This window comes from Dunckerocampus dactyliophorus, chromosome 21 (genome assembly GCF_027744805.1).
Source record: "Dunckerocampus dactyliophorus isolate RoL2022-P2 chromosome 21, RoL_Ddac_1.1, whole genome shotgun sequence".
Taxonomy (NCBI): domain Eukaryota; kingdom Metazoa; phylum Chordata; class Actinopteri; order Syngnathiformes; family Syngnathidae; genus Dunckerocampus; species Dunckerocampus dactyliophorus.
The window spans coordinates 6798047-6813508 of NC_072839.1; the positions used below are offsets into that span (position 1 = coordinate 6798047).

The 15462-nt window shown below is 38.9% G+C and overlaps 1 protein-coding gene across 14 annotated transcripts in view; it reads left to right on the forward strand.

The window, feature by feature from the left end:
- Positions 1-15462, forward strand: part of LOC129174185 (microtubule-associated protein 4) — a 120675-nt gene that overhangs the window by 57566 nt on the left and 47647 nt on the right. For 8 of the 14 annotated variants that reach the window (XM_054765881.1, XM_054765880.1, XM_054765886.1 and 5 more), the window contains 4 exons: positions 51-164; positions 3598-3687; positions 5291-5473; positions 13201-14520. In XM_054765881.1, coding sequence (XP_054621856.1) covers positions 51-164; positions 3598-3687; positions 5291-5473; positions 13201-14520 — 1707 coding nt within the window. The remainder of the gene's footprint in view (positions 1-50; positions 165-3597; positions 3688-5290; positions 5474-13200; positions 14521-15462) is intronic. The other 6 variants (XM_054765885.1, XM_054765887.1, XM_054765893.1 and 3 more) reach the window with 3 other exon arrangements.

Consider the following 15462-nt stretch of genomic DNA (forward strand, 5'->3'; position numbering starts at 1 on the left):
GTTTGTACAGAAGCATGTTTTATGTGTTGTCTGTTCTGTCATTACTGCAGCTTGTAAGCCAACCACAGGGGGGCAGACATCAATGTTGCACCCAGAGAGTCAGGGAGACAGGAATTCTCACAAACTCAACCAGCAGCAGGTCTTAGCGGCGGACTTCTTATCTGGTATGAAAGAAAAGTTTGTATTCATTTCAAATAGAGAGAAATGCACACCTTTTGTTGTTTTAACAGCAGTCGAGTTCAATTTTCATGCGTTTTGATCTGAATCTGACCAAACCGAGCCGTGACCTTCAGGTCCTTAGGGCTGAACTGCTGTGGAAGTCGACAGACTCTCTACTATACAAACAATTTCCCCGAATGCATGCATGCACACACACACACACACACACACACACACACAAGGAATAGCAAGTCTCCAAGGATAAACTAGAAGAGAAGAACCCTATTCATTTTGAATTATTTATGACACAAGTGAACTGAAGATGCTGAACCCAAATCATTTTCTGTTTCACAACCACTAGCTTGCTTATCCACGTACACGCCTCACATTTCTGCACATTTCGTTATATCTTTTCATGGGGCCACACTGAAGAAACGACGCTTTGACACAATGTAGTCGGTGTACAACTTATGTAACAGTGTAAGTTCACTGCCCCCTCACAATAATTCAACACAGAGCCATTAACATCTAAACCGCTGGCAAAAAAAAGTGAGTGCACCCTTATGTTGCTGTACTAATTGGTCAATTAGTCATTCTTCCTCCCTGGTGTCATGTGACTCAATAGTATTACAAGGTATCAGGTATGAATGGGGAGCAGGAGTGTTAAATTTGATGTTATCGCTCTCACACTCTCTCATAGTAGTCACTGGAAGTTCAACATGGCACTTCATGGCAAAGAGCTCTCTGTGGGTGTGAAACAAAGAATTGTTGCTCTACATGAAGATGTTATAGGCTATAAGAGAGGGTCGTCACGAGACTCAGGTCACGAGATGAGACGATCCATGAGAACGAGACAAGGTTGTAACATTACTTTTCAGAAAAGTGCAGTGAAAAAGTATAATTGATGGCTAAATTTGTGGCTAAATTGTAATCTCGTGACATCTCCTTTACTATAGAACTGCTACTAATCGTTTAAATACTGTGCTGATCGCGAGTCAGTGAGGAGAGAGTAGCTGTTTCTTTGGCCAGGAGCCAATCGCAAGCTATCAGTGCACTCACAGCGAGCTTGTCAACCCATTTGAAGGAGGAGGTCATTATATATAGCAACATAACAGTCTGACTCACGGTTGCTTACTAAGAAAACTTCACTAAAACAACACTAAATTCATCACACAGCAACTTAACACTCCAAATGTATACCTCTGAAATATACAAGCATGTACCAATACAAGTTTAAATTGGTAAACATTTAAACGTTTTCCCAAAAGGCATTGCGTCTGAGCAACACATTCATTGAGGGCGCTGCAATTGACATCAGCCTGCCTCTGGGCTCTGGGTAATCTAGCTCCCTTTGGTGGACAGAGGCAGCATTGCAGTGCTATGCTTCTCCAGTGAAATGGTTTTCTCAAACTAAATGCATTATGGGAAAACTTTAAAATGTTGGGTTTTTCATTTTAAACTCGTATTGGTACATGTTTGTATATTTCTGAGGTATAACTGTTGAGTGTTAAGTTGCTGTGTGATGAGTTTAATGTTGTTTAGTGGACATGGCGTTTAGTGGACATACCTGTGAGTCATACACGGGAATTTACGGTACGTTACACTCGTTCTGCACTCTGTGTGTGTATATTACCGGCGCTGCCTCCACCCACAGAGGCAGAGACTGTATGACTGACAGAAGGGCCCACTCCGTTCTTGCCGTTGTTCAGCACGCAGAGTGAACCTTCTTCCTGCCTGTTTGGAGGCAAGAGACGAGGAAAACAGACGCACACGCACACGGCATGTGTTGAGGCCGGCAAAATTATTGAGTGCATTTATTGTGTGATTAATTAATTCATTACTATCCCACATTGTTTTCCGGAACGACAAATCTTGTCAGGTCTTACGCGATGTCGTGACACCCCTACTATAAGAAGATGCCCAACACACTGAAACATTCGGTGCTTGAAGAGGACAGGTTCCATTCAGAACAGGCCTCGCCACTTTAGGCCCAATTTGTACATTTTCATTTAGGAGTGTAATCACTTGTGTTGCCGGCAGTTTAGGCATTAATGGCTGTGCGTTGAGTTATCTTGAGGGGGCAGTAAATTGACACTGTTATCCAAGCTGTACACTGACTATTTTACCGTGTATCAATGGTCGTTCCTTCATTGTGCCATGAAAAGATAGAATAAAACATTTGCAAAGATGTGATGGGTGTACTCACATCTGAGATATAGGACAGTATATTAAGTAAAGACTAGAGACAGTTTTAGGGCATGCTTACACTAGGCCAGTCATTCCGTGTTTGGCCCCACTTCACACCTAAAGCAGGGTACTTTTGATGCACTGAACTGGACGCTTGCAAGGGGAAAATGACAAGAATGAGTGGTCGTTTTCTGTCATGTCCCACCCAGGGGACGGATTTTTTTTTTTTCACGGCCCTTCCGATTTGAAATGCTGTTGTATTTATTTATTATTTGCATGTATTTATCATTTATTATTATAGTACTTATTTATATGTACAAACCACTGTATGAGTTGCTGGCACCAGCATAGCCTAAGCATGATGAAGACATTAACAGCCCTGCCAACCTTGAAGAAATGTAAGTACAGCGGTGTGCAATGATCGCACATTATCGCAAATTATGGCACATTATAGCGATCTAATTCATCTTATTTATTACGTATTGTGTAAAAATAAGACATGAATAACATCAAATTAAAAGCACAAAATGAATGCTGACCCACCATCCACCGGTTTAAGTTCCAGCCAAGCTTTTCCAGAGAGATGATTACATCGCTGTTTGACGTGTGTGCTAAAAGGCAGTGCGCTAGCATGAATTAGCACATTAGCACTCAATAAGTCATCAGAACTTACCTTCATGCATTCCCACAGAGTGTCAGCATTTGGGACCAAATATGAGGTGAAAGAAAAATGCTAAAAATACAGTAGTAGTCTATCTGTGCGGCATGAGATAAAGTTAGCAAACGCACAGTGGACATGCGTCAAGTGAGACGGATGCAACAGAGAGGATCCGGCCACTTTTCAGAATAAAACATTTTAAAAAATGAAATAATGGAAATTATTTTTCTTTCCGTGCGGCCCGGTACCGGGCGGCCCGGGGTTTGGGGACCACGGTTGTAATTGACCTATATTTAAATTTGTTTGATGATCTGAAACATTTAGGTGAGACAAACATGCACAACACCTCACTGCGCCTGTCCCACTATTTGGGAAGCACTGGTCTAGTGTGAGTACGCCCTCAAAGTGACATTTTCTTTTTGCTTTCCTTTCTTCGTGTCCACCTCACCCTTTCATGACAGGCTGACTAACCCGCTATTTTTGATACCTTTACTTATGTTCCTTTGACTGTCTTTCATCTTCTTTCTTCCCCTCTCCCTTCCTCTTCTTTTTTTTCTTATGACTTCCTCCTGATGTTTACCCTTTCCTGTCAGCCTCCATGACCGGTTATTCTGACCCTCTGACCTCCCTTACCGACCCAGTCCAAATGATGCACTCAGGCCTGGCCTTGGGAATATTCTCAGGTATCTTACAAGTGTGTCTCAGAAATGAACACTCGGACAAGGGGTAGGATTCAATAAGCTCTGCTTCTTCCTGCTCCTTTTCGGACATGTTGGATTGTGCAAGCGTGAACGTGATGCTGTCCTTTTTGGATCATTTTGGAAATATCAGCATTCACAGCCCCGTACAGTCCCTTCACCAATCAGTATCAAAACAAACACATCGTTCATATCGATATAGCCTGGATTTGCGCTGTTCTTTTGTATCGTGATACGGAGGTCTGTCTCACTCTGCTTGGTGTGTGAACACTATGAGTGGGCTGCTGCCCCGTCCCCACATTCCAAACCCTCTTGGCGACATATTTTCTCAAAAGCAACTAGAGACAAATCTTGCTACTTTTTATGGCGTTGTTGGAGAGTTTTGTGGTATTTGGGAACTTAAAAGTGAACGTAAAGGCTCCCGCTGCACACTGCATAGTGGAGATCCACGCATCCTCGAGGCTCAATGCCACCGGGGTGGATCTCTCCTTGTTTTACAGAGCGGGATCTAAAAAGTAGATGTTTCTTATCCATCCATACATCCATCTTCTTCCGCTTATCAGGGGTCGGGTCGCGGGGGCAGCAGCCTAAGCTGTGAGACCCAGACTTCCCTCTACCCGGCTACTTTTACAAGGTCCTCCCGGCGGACCCCGAGGCGTTCCCAGGCCATAGTCTCTCCAACGTGTCCTGGGTCTTCCTTGAGGCCTCCTACCGGTCGGACGTGCCCTGAACACCTCCCCAGGGAGGCGTCCGGGAGGCCTCCTGACCAGATGCCCAAGCCACCTCAACTGGTTCCTCTCAATGCAGAGGAGCAGCGGTTCTACTCCGAGTCTCTCCCGGATGACAGTGATTCTCACCTTCTATCTCTAAGGGAGAGCCCAGCCACCCTAGGGCGAAAACTCATTTCGGCCGCTAGTACCCGCGATCTTGTCCTTTCGGTCACTACCTAAAGCTCATGAGCACAGGTGAAGGTAGGAATGTAGATTGATGGCATTTTGATGGCAATTTTAAATGAACAAACTCAGAATCAAGTTTATTTGTAGTTCTAAACGCTATGAAGGTGTTTTTACTCGCTTTTTTGTCTCTCCTACAAGGTTTTACTTTGTAAAAAGAGTAATACTGTTCAAAGTGAAGTATATTTTGAGCTGCTGCTGACTTTTAGAAATATAGCTAAATGTTTATCACAAAGAAGATTGATAATTATATTGTATTGTTTTATATTTATTGCAAAAAGAGAATTTAACGGCTATTTTTCTTTAAGATTTTTATATTTTAGTGAAACATTTTGCACGCATATTTGAATTTGACTTTGTCTGTGCTCACTTTGTGGAAAAAAATACCGTGATTTATATCGTATGTCGATACATGGATATGGATGTCGACTTCAGCGGGCACTTTTTTGTAATAAGACAAACACGGTTGACAGAAGTTGGTGAGTTGGTCCTCACAGACGGGGGTCGTCGACATAAACGGGGATCGACTTAAATGGGCTCCTGTGTACATGCTCATACATTGTTGAAAAACATATTTAATGATGTGATATCACTGTGTATTCTGCATCAAACATCATCAATCTCTTGTTTCTCAGGTTTCTCCCAGCCTGCAGGCCCAGGCGTGAATATGGAGGTTGGGTCTACACCCCTCCCGGCAGCGAAACCTCCAAGTATCGCCGACCCTCTGCAACCCGCACCCTCACCAGGGTCAGACGTGCCCCACAGCCCCATGCTGCCTGAACCACAAGCTCCTCGCAGCCCCCTGGACCTGTCAGCAGGTAACGCATGCGGATTGACACACATGGCTGGTGCTTGCTGGGCTAGAAATGTTCCCCTTTGCACTCATGCTTTATCTCACAAGAGCTGTAAGCAAGAAAAGGCCCTTATTCTTAGTGGAGGAGTATTTCTGCAATGCAATGCATCATAAACAAATGTGCTATTTGCTCCACTGGAGGCATCACGCAGATCAGCTGTCTGTCTTCTTTTCGAGAGCGACTTTCTCTCGCACGCACACCAGCTCAGATCAGATTTAATCATCCAGCATGAGGTCGATTCAGATTTGATGCTGTCATGTATAGGGTGTCCAACATTGCAATGTCCTGTGGTGCCGCCTCAATGTGTTTGCGTGCTGGATTATGTATTTGTGTTTATTCGACACTGGAGAGCTTTCTGTGCTTGTCGCCATCTCACTGCACCGTTGCACGCTTAATACCCACCAACTTGATTTCAAGGTCACCTTGCAGGAATGACTCTCCACTTGCTGCATCCTTACCTCATACCCTAGTACAGGGGTGTCCAAAACGCAGGTCGGGGGGCCATTTTCAGCCTGCACCTTGTTTTTTTTTTTCAGCCTTTTGCATGTTAGACAACGGTAGACTAGTTTGCTTTGTCACCGATAACACAAAGCGGTAGATTCGCATACGTTGGATTGGTTTTAGCTAGGAATGCCCGATATTAACGGCCACCGATAATTATTGGGCCGATGCTGGCATAAAAAAAAGGATATCGGCCAACATCGGCATGGGTTCTTTTTCCCCTCCAATAAAAGCAGATTCAGAGCTTTTAGCACCAAGCTCGCAAATTTGTAACACTGCTGAACTTGTTACATCATGAAGTTGATACCGCGCTGCTCACAAGTCTGTGAGAATAAGGTAACTCTATCATTCAACAAGCGATGAACTTACCAGCGCCTTGGAAATCGTTTTAGGCGTTTACCCTTCCACACAGTAGTCTTACTTATTTTTTTAAAGAAAGAGATAAATAATAACATATAATAGGTAGATAACAACAGACGAGACACCACCAACGAATAATGCAGAGTAACCAACAACTATGTGAGCACCAAACATGTAACTTAGCGGCTATTGACAACAACAGTACAGGGAAGCAGGAAGCGCTGTCATCACAACCTTACACGTAGACGCTGCTTTGCTGAGCCATACAGCCGCCATATTGGATGTGGCAAGGCTGCGCCGTAAGTGAATACAAGGGAATGTACTTGTATATTATGAGAAAAAATAGTTAAAAGTTGTACTATTAGGAGAAACAAAAAAAAAAACAAAGAATAAAGTTGCAGTTTTAGGAGAATTTGTTTGGGTAAACATTCTCATGATAAATAAAGTCAAAATATGAGAATAACGACATACTATCGCAAGAAAAAAAGAAAGCAGACGGGAAAAACGTCTTAAATGGCTTATTTTCTCAGAGTATGTCTGCTATATTGGGTAATAGAAGTGTAAAGGTGACTATAGGGGTGTTATTTCATGTCTAGAGGGCTCTAATTATGTTAAAAAGTGTATTTAAATGGTTGTAAACAGGTTTTTGATGCTCTATAAAAATATTTGACTGATAGATAAGTAGGGATGCACCGATCAGGGTTTTTGACTAGATACAAGATACTAGATACAAGATACTAGATACTAGATACAAGATACTAGATACAAGATACTAGATACTAGATACTAGATACAAGATACTAGTTACAAGATACTAGTTACAAGATACTAGTTACAAGATACAAGATACTAGATACTAGTTACAAGATACTAGTTACAAGATACTAGATACAAGATACTAGATACAAGATAGTAGATACTAGATACAAGATACTAGATACAAGATACTAGATACAAGATACTAGATACTAGATACAAGATACTAGTTACAAGATACTAGTTACAAGATACTAGTTACAAGATACAAGATACTAGATACTAGTTACAAGATACTAGTTACAAGATACTAGATACAAGATACTAGATACAAGATAGTAGATACTAGATACAAGATACTAGATACAAGATACTAGATACTAGATACTAGATACAAGATACTAGATACAAGATACTAGATACAAGATAGTAGATACTAGATACTAGATACAAGATAGTAGATACTAGATACAAGATACTAGATACAAGATACTAGATACAAGATACTAGATACAAGGTACAAGATACTAGATACAAGATAGTAGATACTACATACAAGATACTAGATACAATATACTAGATACTAGATACAAGGTACAAGATACTAGATACAAGATAGTAGATACTAGATACAAGATACTAGATACAAGATACTAGATACAAGATAGTAGATACTAGATACAAGATACTAGATACAAGATAGTAGATACTAGATACAAGATACTAGATACAAGATACTAGATACTAGATACAAGATAGTAGATACAAGATACTAGATACTAGATACAAGATACTAGATACAAGATACTAGATACTAGATACTAGATACAAGATACTAGTTACAAGATACTAGTTACAAGATACTAGTTACAAGATACAAGATACTAGATACTAGTTACAAGATACTAGTTACAAGATACTAGATACAAGATAGTAGATACTAGATACAAGATACTAGATACAAGATACTAGATACTAGATACTAGATACAAGATACTAGATACAAGATACTAGATACAAGATAGTAGATACTAGATACTAGATACAAGATAGTAGATACTAGATACAAGATACTAGATACAAGATACTAGATACAAGATACTAGATACAAGGTACAAGATACTAGATACAAGATAGTAGATACTACATACAAGATACTAGATACAATATACTAGATACTAGATACTAGATACAAGGTACAAGATACTAGATACAAGATAGTAGATACTAGATACAAGATACTAGATACAAGATACTAGATACAAGATAGTAGATACTAGATACAAGATACTAGATACAAGATAGTAGATACTAGATACAAGATACTAGATACAAGATACTAGATACTAGATACAAGATAGTAGATACAAGATACTAGATACTAGATACAAGATACTAGATACAAGATACTAGATACTAGATACAAGATACTAGTTACAAGATACTAGTTACAAGATACTAGTTACAAGATACAAGATACTAGATACTAGTTACAAGATACTAGTTACAAGATACTAGATACAAGATACTAGATACAAGATACTAGATACTAGATACTAGATACAAGATACTAGATACAAGATACTAGATACAAGATAGTAGATACTAGATACTAGATACAAGATAGTAGATACTAGATACAAGATACTAGATACAAGATACTAGATACAAGATACTAGATACAAGGTACAAGATACTAGATACAAGATAGTAGATACTACATACAAGATACTAGATACAATATACTAGATACTAGATACTAGATACAAGGTACAAGATACTAGATACAAGATAGTAGATACTAGATACAAGATACTAGATACAAGATACTAGATACTAGATACAAGATACTAGATACTAGATACTAGATACAAGATAGTAGATACTAGATACAAGATACTAGATACAAGATACTAGATACAAGATACTAGATACAAGGTACAAGATACTAGATACAAGATAGTAGATACTACATACAAGATACTAGATACAATATACTAGATACTAGATACAAGGTACAAGATACTAGATACAAGATAGTAGATACTAGATACAAGATACTAGATACAAGATACTAGATACAAGATAGTAGATACTAGATACAAGATACTAGATACAAGATAGTAGATACTAGATACAAGATACTAGATACAAGATACTAGATACTAGATACAAGATAGTAGATACAAGATACTAGATACTAGATACAAGATACTAGATACAAGATACTAGATACTAGATACTAGATACAAGATACTAGTTACAAGATACTAGTTACAAGATACTAGTTACAAGATACAAGATACTAGATACTAGTTACAAGATACTAGTTACAAGATACTAGATACAAGATAGTAGATACTAGATACAAGATACTAGATACAAGATACTAGATACTAGATACTAGATACAAGATACTAGATACAAGATACTAGATACAAGATAGTAGATACTAGATACTAGATACAAGATAGTAGATACTAGATACAAGATACTAGATACAAGATACTAGATACAAGATACTAGATACAAGGTACAAGATACTAGATACAAGATAGTAGATACTACATACAAGATACTAGATACAATATACTAGATACTAGATACTAGATACAAGGTACAAGATACTAGATACAAGATAGTAGATACTAGATACAAGATACTAGATACAAGATACTAGATACAAGATAGTAGATACTAGATACAAGATACTAGATACAAGATAGTAGATACTAGATACAAGATACTAGATACAAGATACTAGATACTAGATACAAGATAGTAGATACAAGATACTAGATACTAGATACAAGATACTAGATACAAGATACTAGATACTAGATACAAGATACTAGTTACAAGATACTAGTTACAAGATACTAGTTACAAGATACAAGATACTAGATACTAGTTACAAGATACTAGTTACAAGATACTAGATACAAGATACTAGATACAAGATACTAGATACTAGATACTAGATACAAGATACTAGATACAAGATACTAGATACAAGATAGTAGATACTAGATACTAGATACAAGATAGTAGATACTAGATACAAGATACTAGATACAAGATACTAGATACAAGATACTAGATACAAGGTACAAGATACTAGATACAAGATAGTAGATACTACATACAAGATACTAGATACAATATACTAGATACTAGATACTAGATACAAGGTACAAGATACTAGATACAAGATAGTAGATACTAGATACAAGATACTAGATACAAGATACTAGATACTAGATACAAGATACTAGATACAAGATACTAGATACAAGATAGTAGATACTAGATACAAGATACTAGATACAAGATACTAGATACAAGATACTAGATACAAGGTACAAGATACTAGATACAAGATAGTAGATACTAGATACAAGATACTAGATACAAGATACTAGATACTAGATACAAGATACTAGATACAAGATACTAGATACTAGATACAAGATACTAGATACAAGATACTAGATACAAGATACTAGATACTAGATACTAGATACAAGATACTAGTTACAAGATACTAGTTACAAGATACTAGTTACAAGATACAAGATACTAGATACTAGTTACAAGATACTAGTTACAAGATACTAGATACAAGATACTAGATACTAGATACTAGATACAAGATACTAGAAACAAGATACTAGATACGAGATACAAGATACTAGATACAAGATACTAGATACTAGATACAAGATACTAGATACAAGATACTAGATACAAGATACAAGATACTACATACAAGATACTAGATACAAGATACTAGATACTAGATACAAGATACAATATACTAGATACAAGATACTAGATACAATATACTAGATACAATATACTAGATACAAGATACTAGATACAATATACTAGATACAATATACTAGATACAATATACTTGATACAAGATACAATATACTAGATACAAGATACTAGATACAAGATACAAGTAACTAGATACAAGATACTAGATACTAGATACAAGGTACAAGATACTAGATACAAGATACTAGATACAAGATACAATATACTAGATACAATATACTAGATACAATATACTAGATACTAGATACAAGGTACAAGATACTAGATACAAGATACTAGATACAAGATACAAGATACTACATACAAGATACTAGATACAAGATACTAGATACTAGATACAAGGTACAAGATACTAGATACAAGATACTAGATACAAGATACAAGATACTACATACAAGATACTAGATACAAGATACTAGATACAAGATACAATATACTAGATACAATATACTAGATACAATATACTAGATACAAGATACTAGATACAATATACTAGATACAATATACTAGATACAAGATACTAGATACAATATACTAGATACAATATACTTGATACAAGATACTAGATACAATATACTAGATACAATATACTTGATACAAGATACAATATACTAGATACAAGATACTAGATACAAGATACAAGATACAAGTAACTAGATACAAGATACTAGATACTAGATACAAGGTACAAGATACTAGATACTAGATACAAGATACTAGATACAATATACTAGATACTAGATACTAGATACAAGGTACAAGATACTAGATACAAGATACTAGATACAAGATACAAGATACTACATACAAGATACTAGATACAAGATACTAGATACTAGATACAAGGTACAAGATACTAGATACAAGATACTAGATACAAGATACAAGATACTACATACAAGATACTAGATACAAGATACTAGATACAAGATACAATATACTAGATACAATATACTAGATACAATATACTAGATACAAGATACTAGATACAATATACTAGATACAATATACTAGATACAAGATACTAGATACAATATACTAGTACAATATACTTGACACAAGATACAATATACTAGATACAAGATACTAGATACAAGATACAAGATACAAGTAACTAGATACAAGATACTAGATACTAGATACAAGGTACAAGATACTAGATACTAGATACAAGATACTAGATACTAGATACAATATACTAGATACTAGATACAAGATACTAGATACTAGATACTAGATACTAGATACAAGATACAAGATACTAGGTACTAGGTACTAGGTACTAGATACAAGATACTAGATACTAAATACAAGATACTAGGTACTAGGTACTAGATACTAGATACAAGATACGTCACTGCGGGCCACAATCGTGCTAGCCACAGATGATCGGCTTTTGTGGTCGCCGTTGAAAGGTATTTATCGGCATATGCCGATCACGCGTATTTTTTCCGGAAATCGACCGGTACTGATCGGTGGCTGATCTATCGGAGCATGATAAATAAGCATATAGCGTATAAATAAGGAATCCTACTTTACAGAAATTCATTTATCACTGCCAGGTCTGGAGCCTATTAACCTCAATAAACGAGGGATTACTGTATAGCTGTTTCAAAATGATCACTATGTTGATAATCTAAAGTAAGCAAAATGCCACAATCGGGTCTAATAGTATCTAATAGTATTAGTAATAGTCTCAATTTAGAGTTATTACTTTTTTGGATTTTACAGTTGTATGAAGACAACGGTAACATCTAATGTGATTCTTCCATTTCTGAGCTTGTCCCAATTATAGTGCACAGACTGCAGAATTCTGTAGGCTTGTTCGTAGGTCTTAAGGACCCCCAGAGAGCTTCTGTCAAGTGCAGGTTCTTACAGATGCCCCACTTCCTTGTGGCAAATGAATGTGTCTCTGTGTCTGCGCACTAAAACTATAAAGAAGTGGGCCAAAGTTGGACCCACATTGGTTATTTGACAGTTTATCCCTTAGCTCTTGATGGTTCTAATATGCATTTCCTTACATTGCTGTCCTCTTTCCCTTCTGCATACATCCAAAATGTGTAAATGGGACCAAAACAGGTTCCACTGTCAGTCTTTGGCCTGATCGTCTAAAATTAGTATGTTGAATGCAGTGCAATACTGTTCGGAATCAGTCATTATTTTGCTCATAATTATACTCTCAAGCTAACAAGCCCTACCGTTTAAACTCTTCCCTCTTCACCCATAACAAGGTGCTTTAGGTGACTGCTGGCCAGACCCGACTGGGTGCCTTTTGGCAGACCTACCTTTCACCCCCAGTGTTGCCTCTGTGATCAGTCGCCACGCTAACAGTCTCGCAATGACCCGTGACGACGCACCAGATACCTGGCCCAGCAGGGAAAGCCCCGCCTACGCCGGAGGTGACGAACGGGACGGAGACGAATCGGACCGAAAACAGAAGAAGAAGAAGAAAAGGAGACAGAAAGAAGAAGGCTCTTACGAGCACTTCGAAAGCAGCGCCCACCTTGATGTGCAACCACAGGGAGAACACTCCGCCCCTGCAGAGCTCCCCTACCAAAGAACTGACCCAAAAAGTGGAGATGGTGGCTGGGAGGAACAAATTTGGAAGAGTGGAGGGCGAAGTAAGAAGGGGAAGAGCAGGAAGAAGATTCCGGAAGAGTGGGAGGTGTCCCCTGAGCAATTTGGCACTTCATCCACTGATACTTCTAAAATAACGCAAGATGTGATGAAGGATCTTGGAAGTCCAGCTCTGATGAGCATGGACGTCGCCTTTCCTGCCACAGATGCCAACCAGACCTCCTGGAAAAAGGAGATATTCACAGAGGAGGACCAGGTCCCTGCTTCCCTATCCCATGATCTCTTACCTCCTGCGACTGTTCCCATCAGCCCACTCGTCCTGAACAGCGAGCTGAAAGCCACAGCAGCTCCATTCACCATGCCCTCACCCATCTGCACAGGACCGGTAGGCTCCTTCGCCACGGCTCAGAGTCCCGATGAATCATTCCAACTGCTGATTGATACGAGAAACACCGACGTGGTTGACAGCGGGATGCAAGCGATGCCCGAGTTGGATACCTCCGCTTTTAGCCTTTCTCCACAGCCAAGCTCCGGCCTTTCCCCAGACGGTGCGGTGTTGGCATCCGCCCCGCCCCTGTCACCTTCAGATGCTTCATGGCTCCTGAACAACTCCCACATGAGCAGCAATAACGACCTGTTTGACTTCAGCGACATGAGCGCGCCAAGTCCAGGCCTGGCATTCGACACCCCGAGCCCGGTCCCGCTGCGCTCCCCGAAAACCACAGCGCAGCAATTCCAAACCAAAGAGCACAAAAATGACCTGAAAGAATCCAAGAAGTCACATTCTTCTCCCGTTAAGAGTCCCACGTCCTCATTCGTGTCGCAAGAATCCCCAGGTATCAGCCCCTCATCCTCCCCATCAGTAAACCCTCCTGGAATTCCAGGATCTGGTCTTAATCCTGCAGCAAAGCCCTTCTTTCCCAGTTTTGCCGATTCCATGGAACAACCAACTGTGGTTGCCCCCATCATCGAAGGTTGGTTGTGGATGAAATATAAGTCTATAATAGAGTGAAAGTGACATAGTTTAACGTTGTGTAATGTTTCTAACCTTCGAGTCATTAGATACATCATTTGGTTCTTACACGGTGATGTTTTTATTAACTACAATCATGGTAGAGGATTTTTGGCTTGTCCGGTTTGGTGTTTGTGTGTGACTAATTACCTCAAGGATGTGGATTGCATTGAAACTCTTATCATTCACTGCTGTTTTATAACTAACCATGTTTCTGATGACAGGTATGCTGCTACTAACCAGTGAAAAATACTTTTTTCCCCCCCTCAGTGTCGCTACTTAGCTGTCATTTCCACAACCAAAGCTCTCTTTCGGCCTCCCGTCGAGGTGTACGATGAATACAACGGAGTGTTGTTTTTATCGTGCACTGCATCGCTGGCTTGGACGTCACTCGTTTCCTCTCTCCCGTGTCTGTTAACGCTCTTGTCTTCTCTCGCAGCCTGATTCCTTCTAGCTTATAGACAATACTGTTTTGTGGTGTGACGTTGTAGTTTATTTGAAATACCAACACGTTCTTGTAGGTTGACCGCACAGGAGTCACATTTTCAAGTACTTTTGTGTCTCTTTTACTTTGCATGTCCTGTAACTGCTGCCATGGACGCGTCTGCCTCGTAGGTGAGTCATCCTTTACTTCGTCTTGTGGGTTTGATGTTGCATACGGTGGGGAAAATAAGTATTTCCAGCCGAGCTACACCAATGAATTGATGAATCGCTTCATTGATTATCCCATTAATTGACTATTTTGGTATTCGATGAGGTGTTTTTGATTTAAAAGTGTAAATATCCTCTGATTTCAGCCTCTCAAATGTGACTATTTTTAATTTCCTTAGTCATCCATGACAGCAGACGTGTTTGGTTCATATTGATTTGGTCCGTCTAGAGCAGGGGTGGGCAAACCTTTTGA